The sequence below is a fragment of the Tachypleus tridentatus genome, chromosome 9 (assembly GCF_004210375.1).
Source record: "Tachypleus tridentatus isolate NWPU-2018 chromosome 9, ASM421037v1, whole genome shotgun sequence".
NCBI classification, from domain to species: Eukaryota; Metazoa; Arthropoda; class Merostomata; order Xiphosura; family Limulidae; genus Tachypleus; species Tachypleus tridentatus.
In genome coordinates, this window is record NC_134833.1 from 104,316,272 (window position 1) to 104,331,305 (window position 15,034).

A 15,034-nucleotide genomic window follows, 5' to 3' on the forward strand; every position below is an offset into this window, starting at 1 on the left:
GAACCAAAAGAAAAATTTAATGAAATTATTGTATGTTAAAATATATTGATATATGTCCCCCAGTGGTGAGCAGAGCATAGATAGCTCTTGGTGTAGCTTTGCGCTTACTTCTAAACAACAATTTTGATATATTTTCTTGTAATTTATACAATTTTCTACTTTCTCTCAGCAGTTCTCTGATATCATAATGACGCCATCTTTCATCGTAAAAGTCATAATTTTATCCTTATTGGTCGTGAGTTACTCCATGATAACAATGCTGCAATCAGCTTAAAGTATTGATATGTACAATAGCAATCATATAAAATTAAATCACAAGAGGTAAGCTTTGTCTACATTAGTTGTCTGCACCTCGTGTTTCATTGTGAATTCCTGTACGTATTTTCTTGAGGAAGATTTCTCTGGTTAGAGGTCTAATTTTACACATGTGATTTTATAACTTTTATTCTTGGAAGAGAAAAAGGAAGTTATTTTCAATTTTTTCGCCAGTTCAGCTGTAGTTAGCTTAATTATCTTTTTTGATTTTATCAATATCAAATTTATGTGATACTTACCTGTAAAACCCTGGAGTAAAACACATACACTTGAAGAAGTGTTGAGCTTCAATCATTTCTTTCGTTTCGCAATAATTTTCCATCCAACCGCTAGTCGTCCATTTCAAACACTGCAATGAAAATTTGACCACTTGCAAGTTATAAACAAAATTTTGTTGTCAAGTAGATGAATGAGACAATTATTTAACAGCTCATTTCATTAAGAGCTAGAGATCTTAAATATGTAAACAGCATGAAGTCTGGTCCATAAGAACTTACTTACAATTACCAACAGTTGAACAGCATTATGTAATAGTATTTTTTTATAAATTGAAATTAAGGAAGAATTTCATACAACAATTTATTTAGCATAACTTTTACTAGAACTTTTCTTTGTTGCATATTCGAGTTTTTGCTTTAGTAGATGATAAAGAAGGAATAAAGATGCAGTTCTGACGTCATTTTACATGGTTTCTTTAGTACAGAATTCCACTTAAATAGTAAAACTTGTTCAGGAAAGCACATTTAACACAAGTTCTAGATACTTAACTAATGTACCAAGTAATAATATTTGATTATCCTGATGTTTAAATATAAAGAATACATAATTTAAGTAGCACAACATGTCGTAATTGATTAGCATGAGCAAAGAAGATTTTGTCTACCACACTTCATACAGTGACTAATCACTAGTCTCACTTAACAACAAATTCGGCAACTCTTCTCTGCATTATTTATATTTTTGCAATTGGCGAGACTCAGAGTCAATAATATGTTAGAAGACGTCTTTCTTCGTTGTATCCTCTTCATCAAGAAGTATAGTCTATTGGTACACATTTTTACAAAGCTTTATCAAAGTAAATGCAATGTTTGACTTCATTGCGAACATGTTTGCTTAAATTTATGTTTTATACGATTCAACAACAATTTGTTTACCATTTTCGCCTGGAACAGGAGTCATGTACCAGAGGGAAAATTAAATATCCTGATGTAGACATTGTCGGAGATAATGCCCAGATTTGTTTGCAGTGTTATCATTCAAACTGTTAAAGATACTATAAGACTAAAATCATTCTACAAGACCATTCTAACATCATTACAACACTTCAAGTGTATTGGACTGTCATAAGAGCACTAGCAGGATAAATAGTTTGTGAAAAATGTCTGATGGTGTTTTGAATGTCAGACTAAGTCACACAATTTTAAACATCCATTGTGTGCAGTTTACATTTGAGATGTTGCTAAAACTGAACTTTTGTGTTTGCATTAGAAATATTTTGTTTTCGGAATGATTGTTTATAAATGGTTCACTGAAATGATAAACGCTTGTTATATTTTACAGAATCCTATGATTCTTTACTTTTGAATTTCAAGTAAATTTACACGAGGGCTGTATACACTAGTCGGCCCCAGTGTAAGACTAGAGGAAAGGCAGTTAATCATCACCAACTCTCGGGCTACTTTTTACCGATGAATAGTGGGATTGACCGTAATATTATAACGCTCTCACTGCTGAAAGGGCAAGAGAGTGGTTGGTAAGACGAGGATTCGAACTCACGACCTTCAGATTACGAATCTATCTCTCTAACAACCTCGCCATCTTTAAAGAATAATTTTGACTTTCTCGTTCCTGTAACGGTTGGTTAACACATTTTATTTTTAGTAACATAATCTTTCCATCCAATTATCACTGTTGTTAGATCGTAATAATAGGTATCTTTGAACAGTCAGAGAGATCCTTGCAACCAACACTGAACATTAGTTTGGTTTCTATTGTAGAACAGCATTATGTAATAGTAGTTTTTCATAACATAGACAATAAGTGCTAACAAAACATAATTAACAGAAGTTGTTTATTATTCCCACTTAATACATGACTTTGTTGAATTTTCCGAAAATCTAGATGTCAGCTTTTTGCGCTTGCTGTCCTTACTTCAGAAATCATAGTTTAGAAGAAAAACAATTAGTCTGATAAAGCATCCACAACTCCAAAGTGCGGAGAGCAATTCATTTTTAGCAGTAACGGAACACGAAACATGCGATTTACCATGGAGCATAATCGGTTCTTAGTAAAGAGCAATAGAAATGTGGTAAAGTTGTAATAGATCATATAGTCATTAATGAACTTCGTAAACTCTTAAACATCAGATGTATTTTGCAAGAGCACAATACAACTTATAGTGCTTTCTCTACTTCGACATAATATGTATAAGGTACTGGATTATTATGATATTTTAATTAATCATGCTGAAATTGAAATAAAGCAGTTTGTGTGAATTTTAAATCACAAAAGGCATAACATGTGGTACTTCGTCATTTAAAGTTAAACAAAGACTAGACCCTAGACTAAACAAGGCAACATTGCAGACAAAAGTTAGTCTCTTCAAGTCTACAACCTTAATAGACAATGAAGTACCATAACATATGGTACTTATTCAATTTTCATGAAGGTTATTTATATAAGTTATTTATGGAATGATAAACAATATAGTTATTGCTTTAACGTTTCAAAATTAAGTAAATGTAAATCGGATTCAAAGCAGAAAACAATACAGCTTCCAGGATCTCTTTGAGTTTTCATTTAACAGAGATACGAGGAAGTAAGAAAAACTCACCATATCGCCAGAATAGCCATCAATCACTGGGAGTGTAATTGTTAAATGTAAGCTGTTAATCTGAAGTGTACAGTCGTCTTGGGGACATAGAAATTTCACCTCAAGCACTTCACTGATCAGCATTTTGTGTGGACTTAACGAAAATGATTGAAAATATTCTGTGGGATACTGCACTAAAGACAAACATATGTCGTCTGCATATTCATTTTCTGCACTGCTGAAGAAGCTGTATAATTGTATCTATTCAAGAAAAGAAAATATACGTTAGTAGTTGAATGGAAATTAATATTCAAAGTTTTAAGTTACAAACATCTTTAATTATTTTGTTGAACAACAATACATTGATTACCTGTTTTTAAAAATAAAATGTTATAAAATTATTAACATTATATTATCTAAGATGATACAGACATCTTAACTTCCATTCCACTGTTGTATTTATTTTCTTAAACATTACATAGTTTAAAATGCAATCGTTCTGATGTCTTTTTGACGTATATTTCTCACATAAGGGAATAAAAATAATGTAAATTACTTAATAAAATACCATAGAACCTAAAGTTCTATGCATCCATTTTTTTCTTCAGAGTTTCTTCTTTTTTACAGTTTTTTATTTGTAAGTTCTTTCATATCCTGTTTTACATATCTCAACAGACATTCATTAAACCATACAGTATAGAAATTTTAGTTCGAAAACTGAGATTCTGACTCTTCCTTCACAGTTCTGATCAATTTTCTGTACTGTAAAATAACTGTGTCACACTGCGTTGGTGTTCTCACATGTGTGTTTTGGAGTATCAGCACTGACGATTTATTGAGAGCTTCTATGGCCTTTTTAAAATTTAGCACCATAAATAAGGGATATATTGACACAATATGTCTGGTTTATTGGTAACTGAGTAGTCACCTTTGAGGGATGTATTGACACAGCATGCCTGGTCACTGGTTACCTGAATGGTCACCTTTCCATATATGTATTCACAAAGCATGTCTGATAAGTGGGTACCAGAGTCAACATTTTTCCATTAGTTTTTTTCAAAAGATAGATAAAAGCTTTTTCCATTATGTCTTTTACAACGCTAAAATCAGGGGTTCGATGGGCTGAGAAGATATAAAAGCTGCTGGAATTTACATTCCTTGTAAATTCAAATGTTACAGATTTCTTATCTGACCAGATGGCTTATGAATGGTCTTCTCTACGTATTTCTTAGCTTAATGTGTGGCAGTATCTCCAAAACTCTTTCTACTACTACGAGATACTCTCCCCGAGTAATACTAAAGAATCTCGGGATAAAATGTCGTGATCTTTTATTTGGTCTCCAGCGTATTCAACTAATAAATATTTTCAGGAATTTTAAATTGCGTCAACTTGATTAGTGCAAATAGTGAAATAATTATTTTACTGTGTGGTACTTTATTAAACTCTCAACTCTAATTCAGTGCATTTCTGTAAAATGAAATTAAACTATTTTGGTTTTAACAATTCTGTGGTTTTACAAAATACTTTTAAATGTAATTTAAGACTTTTTCGAATTATGTAGACTGGATGAAGGGCCACCATTATTTCAGATGATGCGTCAACAATGCTGTAGTTTAATGAAACAAAATAATATGTTTACATTTAGTATACTATAAAAGCTAAACTAAAATCGAAAGCGATTAGATAAGCTCTTACGTTATTCAAATATTGTCATTGAAGTTATGAATGTTAATATTTGTAGCCCCAAAAGATGAAATATTAAGGCTAATCAAAGAAAGACAGTGTGTTTAGAAATACTTACAGAAACATGCTTCGACTTGTTAAGCAAAGACGGAATGGAAACTTCTGCTACCATACTGTGAACGGTATCATGAAATCCCTTTCTTTGGACGTAAACATTCAAATTAGGAAATGTTGCCTCTAATGGACCCTTGTTAATATATAAGCTGTGACACACACCCATGTTGATGACATTGATGTCATGTATTACTTGTTTGGACGATTTTCCCTTCTTACTATCGAAATTGTCTTCCAAATTTAATTCCATATGATATTCCAAAACTTGGATCATAGCTTTAGCCTAGACAACAAGAAACAGAAAGTATATATACGAATATATGTGTGTGTTTTTTGTTTTGTTTTTCATTTTCACTGCAGGTGAAATTGAAAATAAAATATCTGACGAACAGACTTTATGGATTCCTTGATTAGCCGTACCCCTTCCGTTTTTCCTATTCAAGGCTTATGAACACAGAATAGGTCAGAAAATCAAATAAAAAGAAATTAGGTTACTTATAATGATAATATATATATGTATATATATAAAGGTATAAAATATGAGAGAAGCAAGCAAGAAGAAAGATTTTTAGGCATGTCAGTAGAGAGGTAACAAACTGACTCACAAACTCATAGAACTTATAATTGTTCTTAAAATCATTACAAAAAAAAACAGCTACTTTAGTCCTAGTAAACAAAGTGGTATTCACTATTCACTTATAAAATTGTTACACTAACACATCTAAAATAGTCCAACTTGCCAAGTTATAACTAAAACATTTAGAAATAAGTTGACCTGTGACTCAAGCAGTAAAAAGAAAAAGTTATGAATGTAAAATGTGTCCATATAAGTTACACATACGTTTTTTGGTAAACATCAGAACATTTGTATTATTTTTGTTTGTAACGCAAAAGTACACTATGACATACTGTAGGTTTAAATATTACTTTAGTGACAATTATCTTTCTCTTTGCATTAAAGTAGCAAATTTCGAACTGAATTAGATGTTTAAAGCATCTTGCGGAATGAATCAATAGAATACAGACTCTCACAGAAGTTCTAGTATCATCTTTTAATTAAGGAGCAGTAAGGAGAACATAGAGTGAGATAAACAAAGTATAAATAAAACAAACTCCGGAGTTCAAGAAAAGGTCTTAAAATATACAACAATAAAAATACTGATAGCAGAAGAATCTAGCAAAGAAAATAATATAGCTTTGTGCTGTTATTCTGAATGTATTGAAAATAAGGATCATAAGAAGAATTTTACATGAAAAATGACAAAAATGAGCAAAAAGAAAGACTTTCAGGCACATCAGAAAAGAGGCAACAGGTTAAAAGAACTGTATGGGTATTCAAGTGTAGTTATAGACAATACTATTTACCAATAGTATTTACCAATTTACACATAAACCAAGAAAAGAAAAATACCACAGAATGTATCAGAAATCTGAAAAGAACCTTGGCTTTATCGCCTTAATCAGACAACAGTAATTTGCAAAAGAAAAATTATTCATAACTCATAGAATATGGACAATAATTGTTTTTCTTCTTTATCCTTCAGAACGTTTATACAGCTAAAATATTAACATAAAATTTATTTGATTTTCTCTATCTCTTCCTGGATAGATTACAAGCAATAAATGTAAAATACACTTGTAACACCAATGTTCCAGCAGCAACTTGTCTGAAGAAAAGAAAAATACGTCTTATCACTAAAAGATAAATGTGGTCAAGAAAATGCTCCAATTTCTTTAACCATAAGTTACTGATTTTTTTATGCGTTTCATTAACTGTATGAACCACGTTTTCCTCTTGTGTTTGGAGATGAGAAATATACTGCGTTGTAGTATTTAAATCATTTTATTTTTGCCTATTGTGCATCACTTTTACATAATAATAGTCAACACCGTAAAACTTAATAACTTGATTTAGAAATTAGGAGAAAAATTAAAAATTAAATGTCTTCAACATCCACCACAACTGTTATATAACATCACAGAATTGGTATTTAACAAACACATTTTGGTCTTCCTATGCATTTTATAAGGTAATTTGTCAATATTCCGAGAAAAAAAACAGCTGAAAACAATCAAATTAATTTTTGGTTTTGCAGTCTGTGTCACTTTTAGTTGTACTTTGTTCATCTGTTTCGTTTTATTCAAAAAACTCATTTTTTAGACTTTTATAATAACCTCTACAAATTAATGAATTAGAATTTAATATTATTTTTTTAATGAAATGAACAACAGAACGAAGCCAGCAACACGCAAATGTGACACATGTTTTTTACAGCAACAAACATTTAACTTTTAAACTTTTCGGAATCTCTCTATATATTTCCTTTTCAGCAAGTTATGTCTTCCAGTGGCCCAGCTGTATTTCTGCACACCTAAGAAACCTGGTTAGATTATTTGTGATGGGCAGAACGAAGATAGTCTTGTGTAGTTCTGTGCTTAATAACGAACAACAGCAAGTTATACTGAACAGGATAAATTATTAGGTACAAAATGTGAGAAATATTAAATATTTTTATAACAGAATAAAATACAGAATGAAAGATAAAATAAAGTAAAACACAACCAAATAAACAAAGACTAGGATAATACAACAGGTGTAACAATGTTATACAAGTGATGTCGAGAAAGCCCACTTGTAGAAAAATATATGTGCAAAAACGGCTCGTTTGGGTTGAGAAAATATTTTACATAGAAGAGCGAACAACGTTTCGACCTTCTTCGGTCATCGTCATGTTATACAAGTATAGAGAACAGACATCATTGTAGCGAAGTAGTGTTATTTAAAGCTAGGAGTTCATTTATAATAGATAAACTTTCTTTACTTAAAAGTCCAAAACTGGATGTAAGTTCAGATGAAATTACTTTGAAATTCATAATGGTGTTTTCACTATGTGTGCTAAGTGTGGAGTCTTGTAGAATTAATAGTTGTTTTTGTTTTGTTTTTACTACTTCTGCTTAATGCAACCATATGTTCGCAGTCTCGTAGATGTAATTGGCGTATAGTTTTGGCAGTGTAAGCGGCATTACAACCACAATATTTATATTTATTTACGATCCTGGAACACATGGAGGTATGTAATAGGTCTGAAGATTTGAATAGATTTTATGTTTTGAAACCTGATTTAAATATCTTTTGTAGTTGAACATATGGATAAAACATTTTAATTATTCCTAAAATTTGTTACTTCAATATGAAAACGATCAGTTTTAATAGGTATATATCAACAGTGTATGTTTCTTTGGGTCTCAAATTTGTGAGAAAGGAACTTGCTTGTTAGGGCTTGAATAAAAAGCGGGGGATATCTATTGTTTATTAAAGTGTTCTGAAAAGTGTAATAAAGGGAGAAAGGTAATTAGAACACATTTTATATGCTTTTTTGAGAAGAGCGAATATAAAGTTAAATTTAAATGTATTAATTATAAAACTTTCGTATTCAGTATGTAAGCCTGCATATGATTTTTGTTTTTTAACGATAAAAAAGATGGAAACTGGTGATCTAATTTGCTGATTTTGGAACAAAAATCTTAATTTAAATTGTTTTCTGTTTCACAAGTAATATTAACAGTAGGGTATTTCAAATTTGAATAATCCATAATTTGTGTGATTTTTGTGGAGGTTCGAAGAAGTAAAAAAAGTATAGTAAATATACCTTGTATATAAAGCTGGCTTTTATTCAGTGGAAGAGGTAACTAACAAAGAAGGGTAATAGGAGGAAAAGAATATATTAACGAGAATTAACACAACATCTAAGTATGGGAGTATCAAGCAGAACTGGTTAAAAATTATAAATTCTACCACACTCCACAAATTGCACACATAATGAAATCACCAAGGGCCCCATTTTGATTATGAATTTCAACGTCATGGCATCTGGTTCATCTATTATAAATGAGCTACTAATATTAAATAATAAAACAACTTCAGTACAATTAAATGATGAGATATTTATGCTCTGAAACGTTCAAAAATTAAATGTTTGTTATTGTACAGACATGTGTTAAATGTTCGTTATTGCTGTTGTTGTTCGTCATTAGAACTTCGTTTTCCGTCAAATGAGTCAGTTTTTGGCTTTAGTTTCTTGATAACCAGAGTCTTTTACTCTTAAGTCTTGTTTGAACTACATGTTACGGTAAGGACCTTTTATAAACAGTTGAATCACAATCTTGACTGAAATGTCTGTAGATGTCTGAAAACTTATCTGCTCTTCAGGTGCTACTTTCATACGATGTTCCCAAATAAATTGTGATTGATCACACATAATCTCCTCACTTTGAGAACAAATATAACGATAAAGAACCTAAGAGGGATGAAGTTTATTACTTCTGTCATGTTTTTGAAATTTTCAGCTTTAAATACTGACTTTACACACTGAAATTTGTTGATACTTGGATTTCCAGATACTAATTTTCTAGCATATAATTCTCTTTAACCATATATGGGAAATTCATAACATTACAATTATGCAAACCACATTTTGATTACGAATGATGTACAAACTATTAGAAAAGATAACGTTTTCAACAGCTGCAATGACACATATTAGAACATTTTTACATTTTCTACAAGTTTCATTTCTTTGTAAAAATGATAGTTACTGGAAAAATGAAATTATTTGAAACAATATATAAAACTATCTTTATATTTAACAAATATAAACTGTCAATATTACCGTACAGTCCTGTATACGTTAGTTTATGATACATTTCTACTTCGAAATGAACTCGAAACACAAACATATGCATGTAAAAAAAATATAGCCTTGAGTTACTTTCCTAATCAGTTGTGAACTTAATACAATGATTATAAATTATTAGACACGATAATAACGAAATCATTTGTTATTTTTCCTTGAAGATTATAAAGGTAATATATATGCACCTACATTATCTGACAAGTTTAAGACTCTTCAGACAATAATACAACCATTTTGTAGATAAAATAAAAACATCTTTAAGTCCATAACCACACTATAATATTATCATTAATAAGATAGGTATTAACACATTATGAGGATATGTCTATCAGTATAACAAAAATAACCTAGTTTTGAAAACACGTTTTGCAAGTTTGGTTGAAATATTTTCTCCGAAGGATATCTCGCTCCGTCATATGACTAATTGCGGGTCAATATTCTTATTAAGAAATGTGTTCTGTGCCATTAATTCTACCAAAAACTAATCTACTATCCTACAAATCCTAGAACAATAAAATTGTTTCCATCATTAACTTTTAAACTCCAGATAGTAACATTATCCCACATAATTTCGTTTAAATGAAAATATATGATTTTTTTTTTCAAATTTCGCGCAGCTCCTACTTCATTATTTTATATTTCAATACGTCTCCCTGTAATTAGATTTATATCATGCTAACATTTGTCCTTGCACGTTTAGTTGGACAAAGTTGTTTCTTTGTTATCAAGCACAAAACTACACAAGGGGAGATCTGGGTTATGTCTATGTGTCTACCGCTAGTATTGGAACATGAGTTTCAGCGCTATGAACGATAAGACTTAATCTTGAACTCATGGAGAGAAGGCAATTGCATTCAGAAAGTATCTTAACTTGAAAATATTTTAATACATAGTTGTGAGAACAATGATAAATAGTTATATCTGTAAATGTAAAGCTTTTAGTTACAGAAACAACGTAAGAGAAACGGAATATTTTTCTCCAAACAAATAATGAGAACAGCTCTTTGTATTCCGTTGCTCAGTAGAAGCCAAAAATTAAAATAACTGCTGACTGTTAACACGTAATTATTAACTCAAATTCATGCATACACGGATAGATAAAAATAATCTAAGTAACTGCCTTTCTTATCGGATCCCAAACATTCCACTTGTTTGTACATGTAGATACAAAACAGATAATGTGTCAAGTCATTCTTTTAATCCAAATGCGTTAAGAAATAGTAAGAAACAGCAGTAGATATCTGTAACACCAAAAATGACGTCATAGTAGGAGCCATTCTATCAAAATCATGGTTTACAATCTATCAATCTATTCAAGTAACTCTACCATGAGATTTTATTAACTGTGAAAATAAAAAGAGACAATGTCTGCTTGAAGAACAAAAAACTTCGTCAGTAACTTCTGATTACTGTACAAAAAACTAAAACGAACGAATGGATAATGACCCTGTTGACCAACTCCTTTGATAATGGCTGGTAAGGCTAGAATGTCTCCAAATGTACCATGAAAGAGGCTTCAAAACCAAAGTCACATGACACTAGATAATCATTCAAGAGCCTAATTATCTGAAATGTAAATAAGAAAACACGGACTTTATGGTGCTTATTGCACAAAAACTATAAGTATGTAGCCAGTGAAAGTGTGTAACATAGTAATGGCTGACTTAGAAATGCAGTCTATATAAAAGTATAACAACAATAAACATGTTTTTATATGTATCCATAAATTGCATAATATCATGAACCAATAAAAGTTGAAGCTGTAAATCTAATAAGTAAATGTAGTAAGTATCCTTCTATCTCTCGTTATCTTAATATTTAATACTTATAAAACACAAAATTAAAAAACACTGTCGTGAAATCAATATCTACCTGTATCTCTGAAATTGGGAAAACATCATGCACTGTGTCAGAATAGATGTTCTTCTCTGCAAACAAACCAAAAAAGTTATTCAGACAATTTTAAAATACATTGCAAACGTTGTTCATTATGTGTAGTATTGTACAAGCTATTAGATTATTAATTAATTACTTGAAATCATCCACACAATAAAAAATTCTGCACGTTTGTTTAAAACGAATTATTTCAGCTACAAATATCTTATAAATTTTGTTTTGTAAAAGCGATTGCTTGAAAAGACTGAAGAATGTGTTGAGTGAAAATATTTAAATTATACGGTAACTATATACATAAAAAGAAATTACAGTAAAACACTTTTTATGAGAAGATCCCAATAACACAGCGGTATGTTTGCGGACAAACAACACTAGAAAGTGGGTTTTGAAAACTGCGGTAGGTACAGTACAGATACCACGTTATGTGGTTGTTTTATTTTTCTTAACCGAAAAACATAAAGAAGTCGTATTAAGTTCCACCGATTCCCATTTTTTATTCTTGGAACAAAACTAATGGAAACTTGTGAAGTGTCTCCATATTGTTGGCAGCGTAGAAAATGTGTTTTTTCATGAGAGAACTTTCAAAGCCTGACAGAGAGAAACAAATGTTTTATACGATAAGAAGTCATTCAAAGAGAAGACAGGATAAAAATATTTTCATTTTATGAACACTCTTTTGTGTTTCTGTAAAGAAGAAAGAAATCGTTGTAACGAGTACAGGTATAGTTGCGGTGGGTGTCGCTGACTAGCTTCCTTTCTTCTGATCTATAAGTTCAAAATTAGTGACGGCTAGTATTGATAATTTTCGTGTAACTATGTCCTAATTTTCAAAACTTGGCTAATTTATAATACATTTGTTAGGTATTAGATGTACACAAAAGACAACACCAAAGCTTTTGATACAGGTAGGATGAAACACCTGGATGAAGTGTGAGCTATTGTTTATATAACAGAGGGTATTGATAATTTAAAGTTGATAAAAATTTTAAAGTGTACAGTGTAAATAAATTTTGTCACACCGTGAATGATCCTTTTTTATTTACAATGATTGGTAAATAACGATTCCTTCATAAAACTTATTTTGATATGACACAGGAGTACAGTAACATGAATTAGGTAAGTTAGGTCTGAATTTTAGAAACGATTTTTAAAGTAGGAATGGGATAACGAGATTGTTGAATTTTAAAAAGCATTTGTTTTTATTATTTGTGGCTAATTTTATCGTGAAATATATATATCGTGCTTATAGTGTTGTTACTGTTAACTTACAGAAAACAGAAAATTACAATTATCTTGCATAACGAAAGCTTTTTTTTTTAAGATTTCTTGAAAAGTATGTAGGAAGTCAAAAGCTATATAGTAGATCAATTAATAATTTTCACACGACAAAAGTGAAACAATAAATCTTTAACAAGGGATTAAAATGTCGCTTAGCTTTGTTTTAACTATGATTATATCAAAATATATCTTGAGGTTTCTCAATTTTGCCTGTACAAAATATTTTAATTTTTAAGCCATATAATAGAAACTGAGTTAGTGAAGATTCTCACAATGGCTTGTAGCTTAATTTGTGGGACAGTAGACAAAAATAGGTTAATAGTGTTTTCAATGCTAGTTACAAATTTTTTATCAAATATTTTAGCAATTTGAAACTTTTATGAAAGTATGGTTTCCAATAAAGAATCAATTATTCCATGAATGCTAAAGTTCCTTTTACATGTGTATTTGCTGTTTCAGTTAGAATCTCAGTTTTACTTTGTGAATAGAAACAACAGAGCAAATAACTCAAACTTTTTAATAATTCACCTATTTGGTCATCTTGATTTTCAAGAGGCTGATGCATTAGAGTTTTAATTATTTCGTCCTTAAAGTTCACCAGTTCAACTTTCATTTTGTTAGACTTATGTGTCATAAATAAGACTTCTAGCACTGTGACAAGGTCGTCCAGAGCGGGGATTTTCAGATGTGTAATTTCTTGAAGTCTGTATGAAATCGGACGTAAAGAGATTAGAAAAACCAGTAATAACATGGATTTATTAATATATGACTGTTGAAAGGTTCAGAGAAAAAGAAAAACATAGCACTTTTTGGAAGTGAAGTTTTTAAACGAGTTTTAAGAAGACAACTGAGTGATTAAACCATTGTTAAGGGCAAAAAGCATATTTACGTGCAGATCAGTAACCACAAAAATAATTCTTATAACACTGTTCTCGCTTTCTTCTAGATCTACTTAGCATAATTCTGTATAATTTTACTGTTATTCAAGCTAACAATTTGTATCACATATTTATTAGAATATTAGTTTTATGAAAGATACAATATTGAATAAAAAGGTACTCTATGTAGTTCTTGCTGATTCCAACAGTTCACTTGAAGGTAATCATGCATTAAATAATTTCTACGCCTAGAAAAAAACTTCAGAAGATGTTTAGCACCAATTGAACGTATTGCTTTGGTATTCAAAATTAAATATCCGGTTTGTTTACACTTGCAATAGAATTATTGTTAGTTGTAACTGTGAAAGACAAAGCCATAACAAATAAATACGTTTTTTGTGGAGAAGGAAAACCATAAATAGGACAAGATTCGAGCTCGTGATTCTATTTACAAGATGAACCGCTACCTTTCGAGTGCTGCAATTCTCAATTTGTTTTTTTTTGTCATTATGATATAATTGGTTTGTAAATTCTGTTATTCTGCGGGACCTAAACGTTTAACTGAGAGAAATGTAAAGATGGTACATTGTTTTCGGCTTATTTTATCTGTGAGGGAAGGAATGATTCTGGACAATTTTACAAGCATATGTGTCTTTGTGTGAACTTCACTTTGCTGATGTTATGGAACAATTTTTATATCATGTCATACGTTTGTACAGCGAAGTTCTTTTGTTATTTTATTTTTCGAAATGTCGATGTCTCTTTATCTGTATATTTAATTTCATTAAACTGTTTATTTATATTTCTGTTTTTCAATGAAAAATAGGTTTTAAAGCACGTTACAATAGTTTACACGACTCTAAAACCATAATGAAACAACATCTAGAGCCATTTAATGAAAATATTAACATACATTTTGCCTCCAAGTGGCACAACGGTGTGACTGTGGAATTACAACGCTAGAGACCGGGTTTCGATATCGGTGGTAAGCAGAGCACAGATGCCTGTTGTTTAGCTTTATGTTTATGGTAACAAAAGTAAAGAAATATTCATTCTTTACACTGCAAAAGTCATATAAATTATTGTTCCACATGTATTCTGTTTGACAGAATCATCTAATAGTGAAATAAACTCTTACCCAAGTCGATACTGCTGCAATACTAACAATATACTCTCTTCAATAGAACCTGTAATTTTATCAATCATCCTTGCGGAGAATGCCATCTTTATTGGATTTAACAATGACCAAGCCGAGTGATGATGACCTAAAACAAATAGCACTTTATTAACAATTGTATGAACAAATGTATGTTTTTACTTGACAAAATAACGGCATTGATAAATATTCAACAAAAACATAACT

General features: G+C 30.6%; 1 protein-coding gene across 1 annotated transcript in view; it reads right to left on the reverse strand.

Annotated features, from left to right (window-relative positions):
• Positions 1-15,034, reverse strand: part of LOC143227211 (uncharacterized) — a 30,443-nt gene that overhangs the window by 13,823 nt on the left and 1,586 nt on the right. The window contains exons 2-7 of the mRNA XM_076458700.1: positions 14,810-14,936; positions 13,322-13,497; positions 11,492-11,547; positions 4,930-5,208; positions 3,149-3,388; positions 555-664 (exon numbers count right to left, since the gene is read on the reverse strand). Coding sequence (XP_076314815.1) covers positions 555-664; positions 3,149-3,388; positions 4,930-5,208; positions 11,492-11,547; positions 13,322-13,497; positions 14,810-14,936 — 988 coding nt within the window. The remainder of the gene's footprint in view (positions 1-554; positions 665-3,148; positions 3,389-4,929; positions 5,209-11,491; positions 11,548-13,321; positions 13,498-14,809; positions 14,937-15,034) is intronic.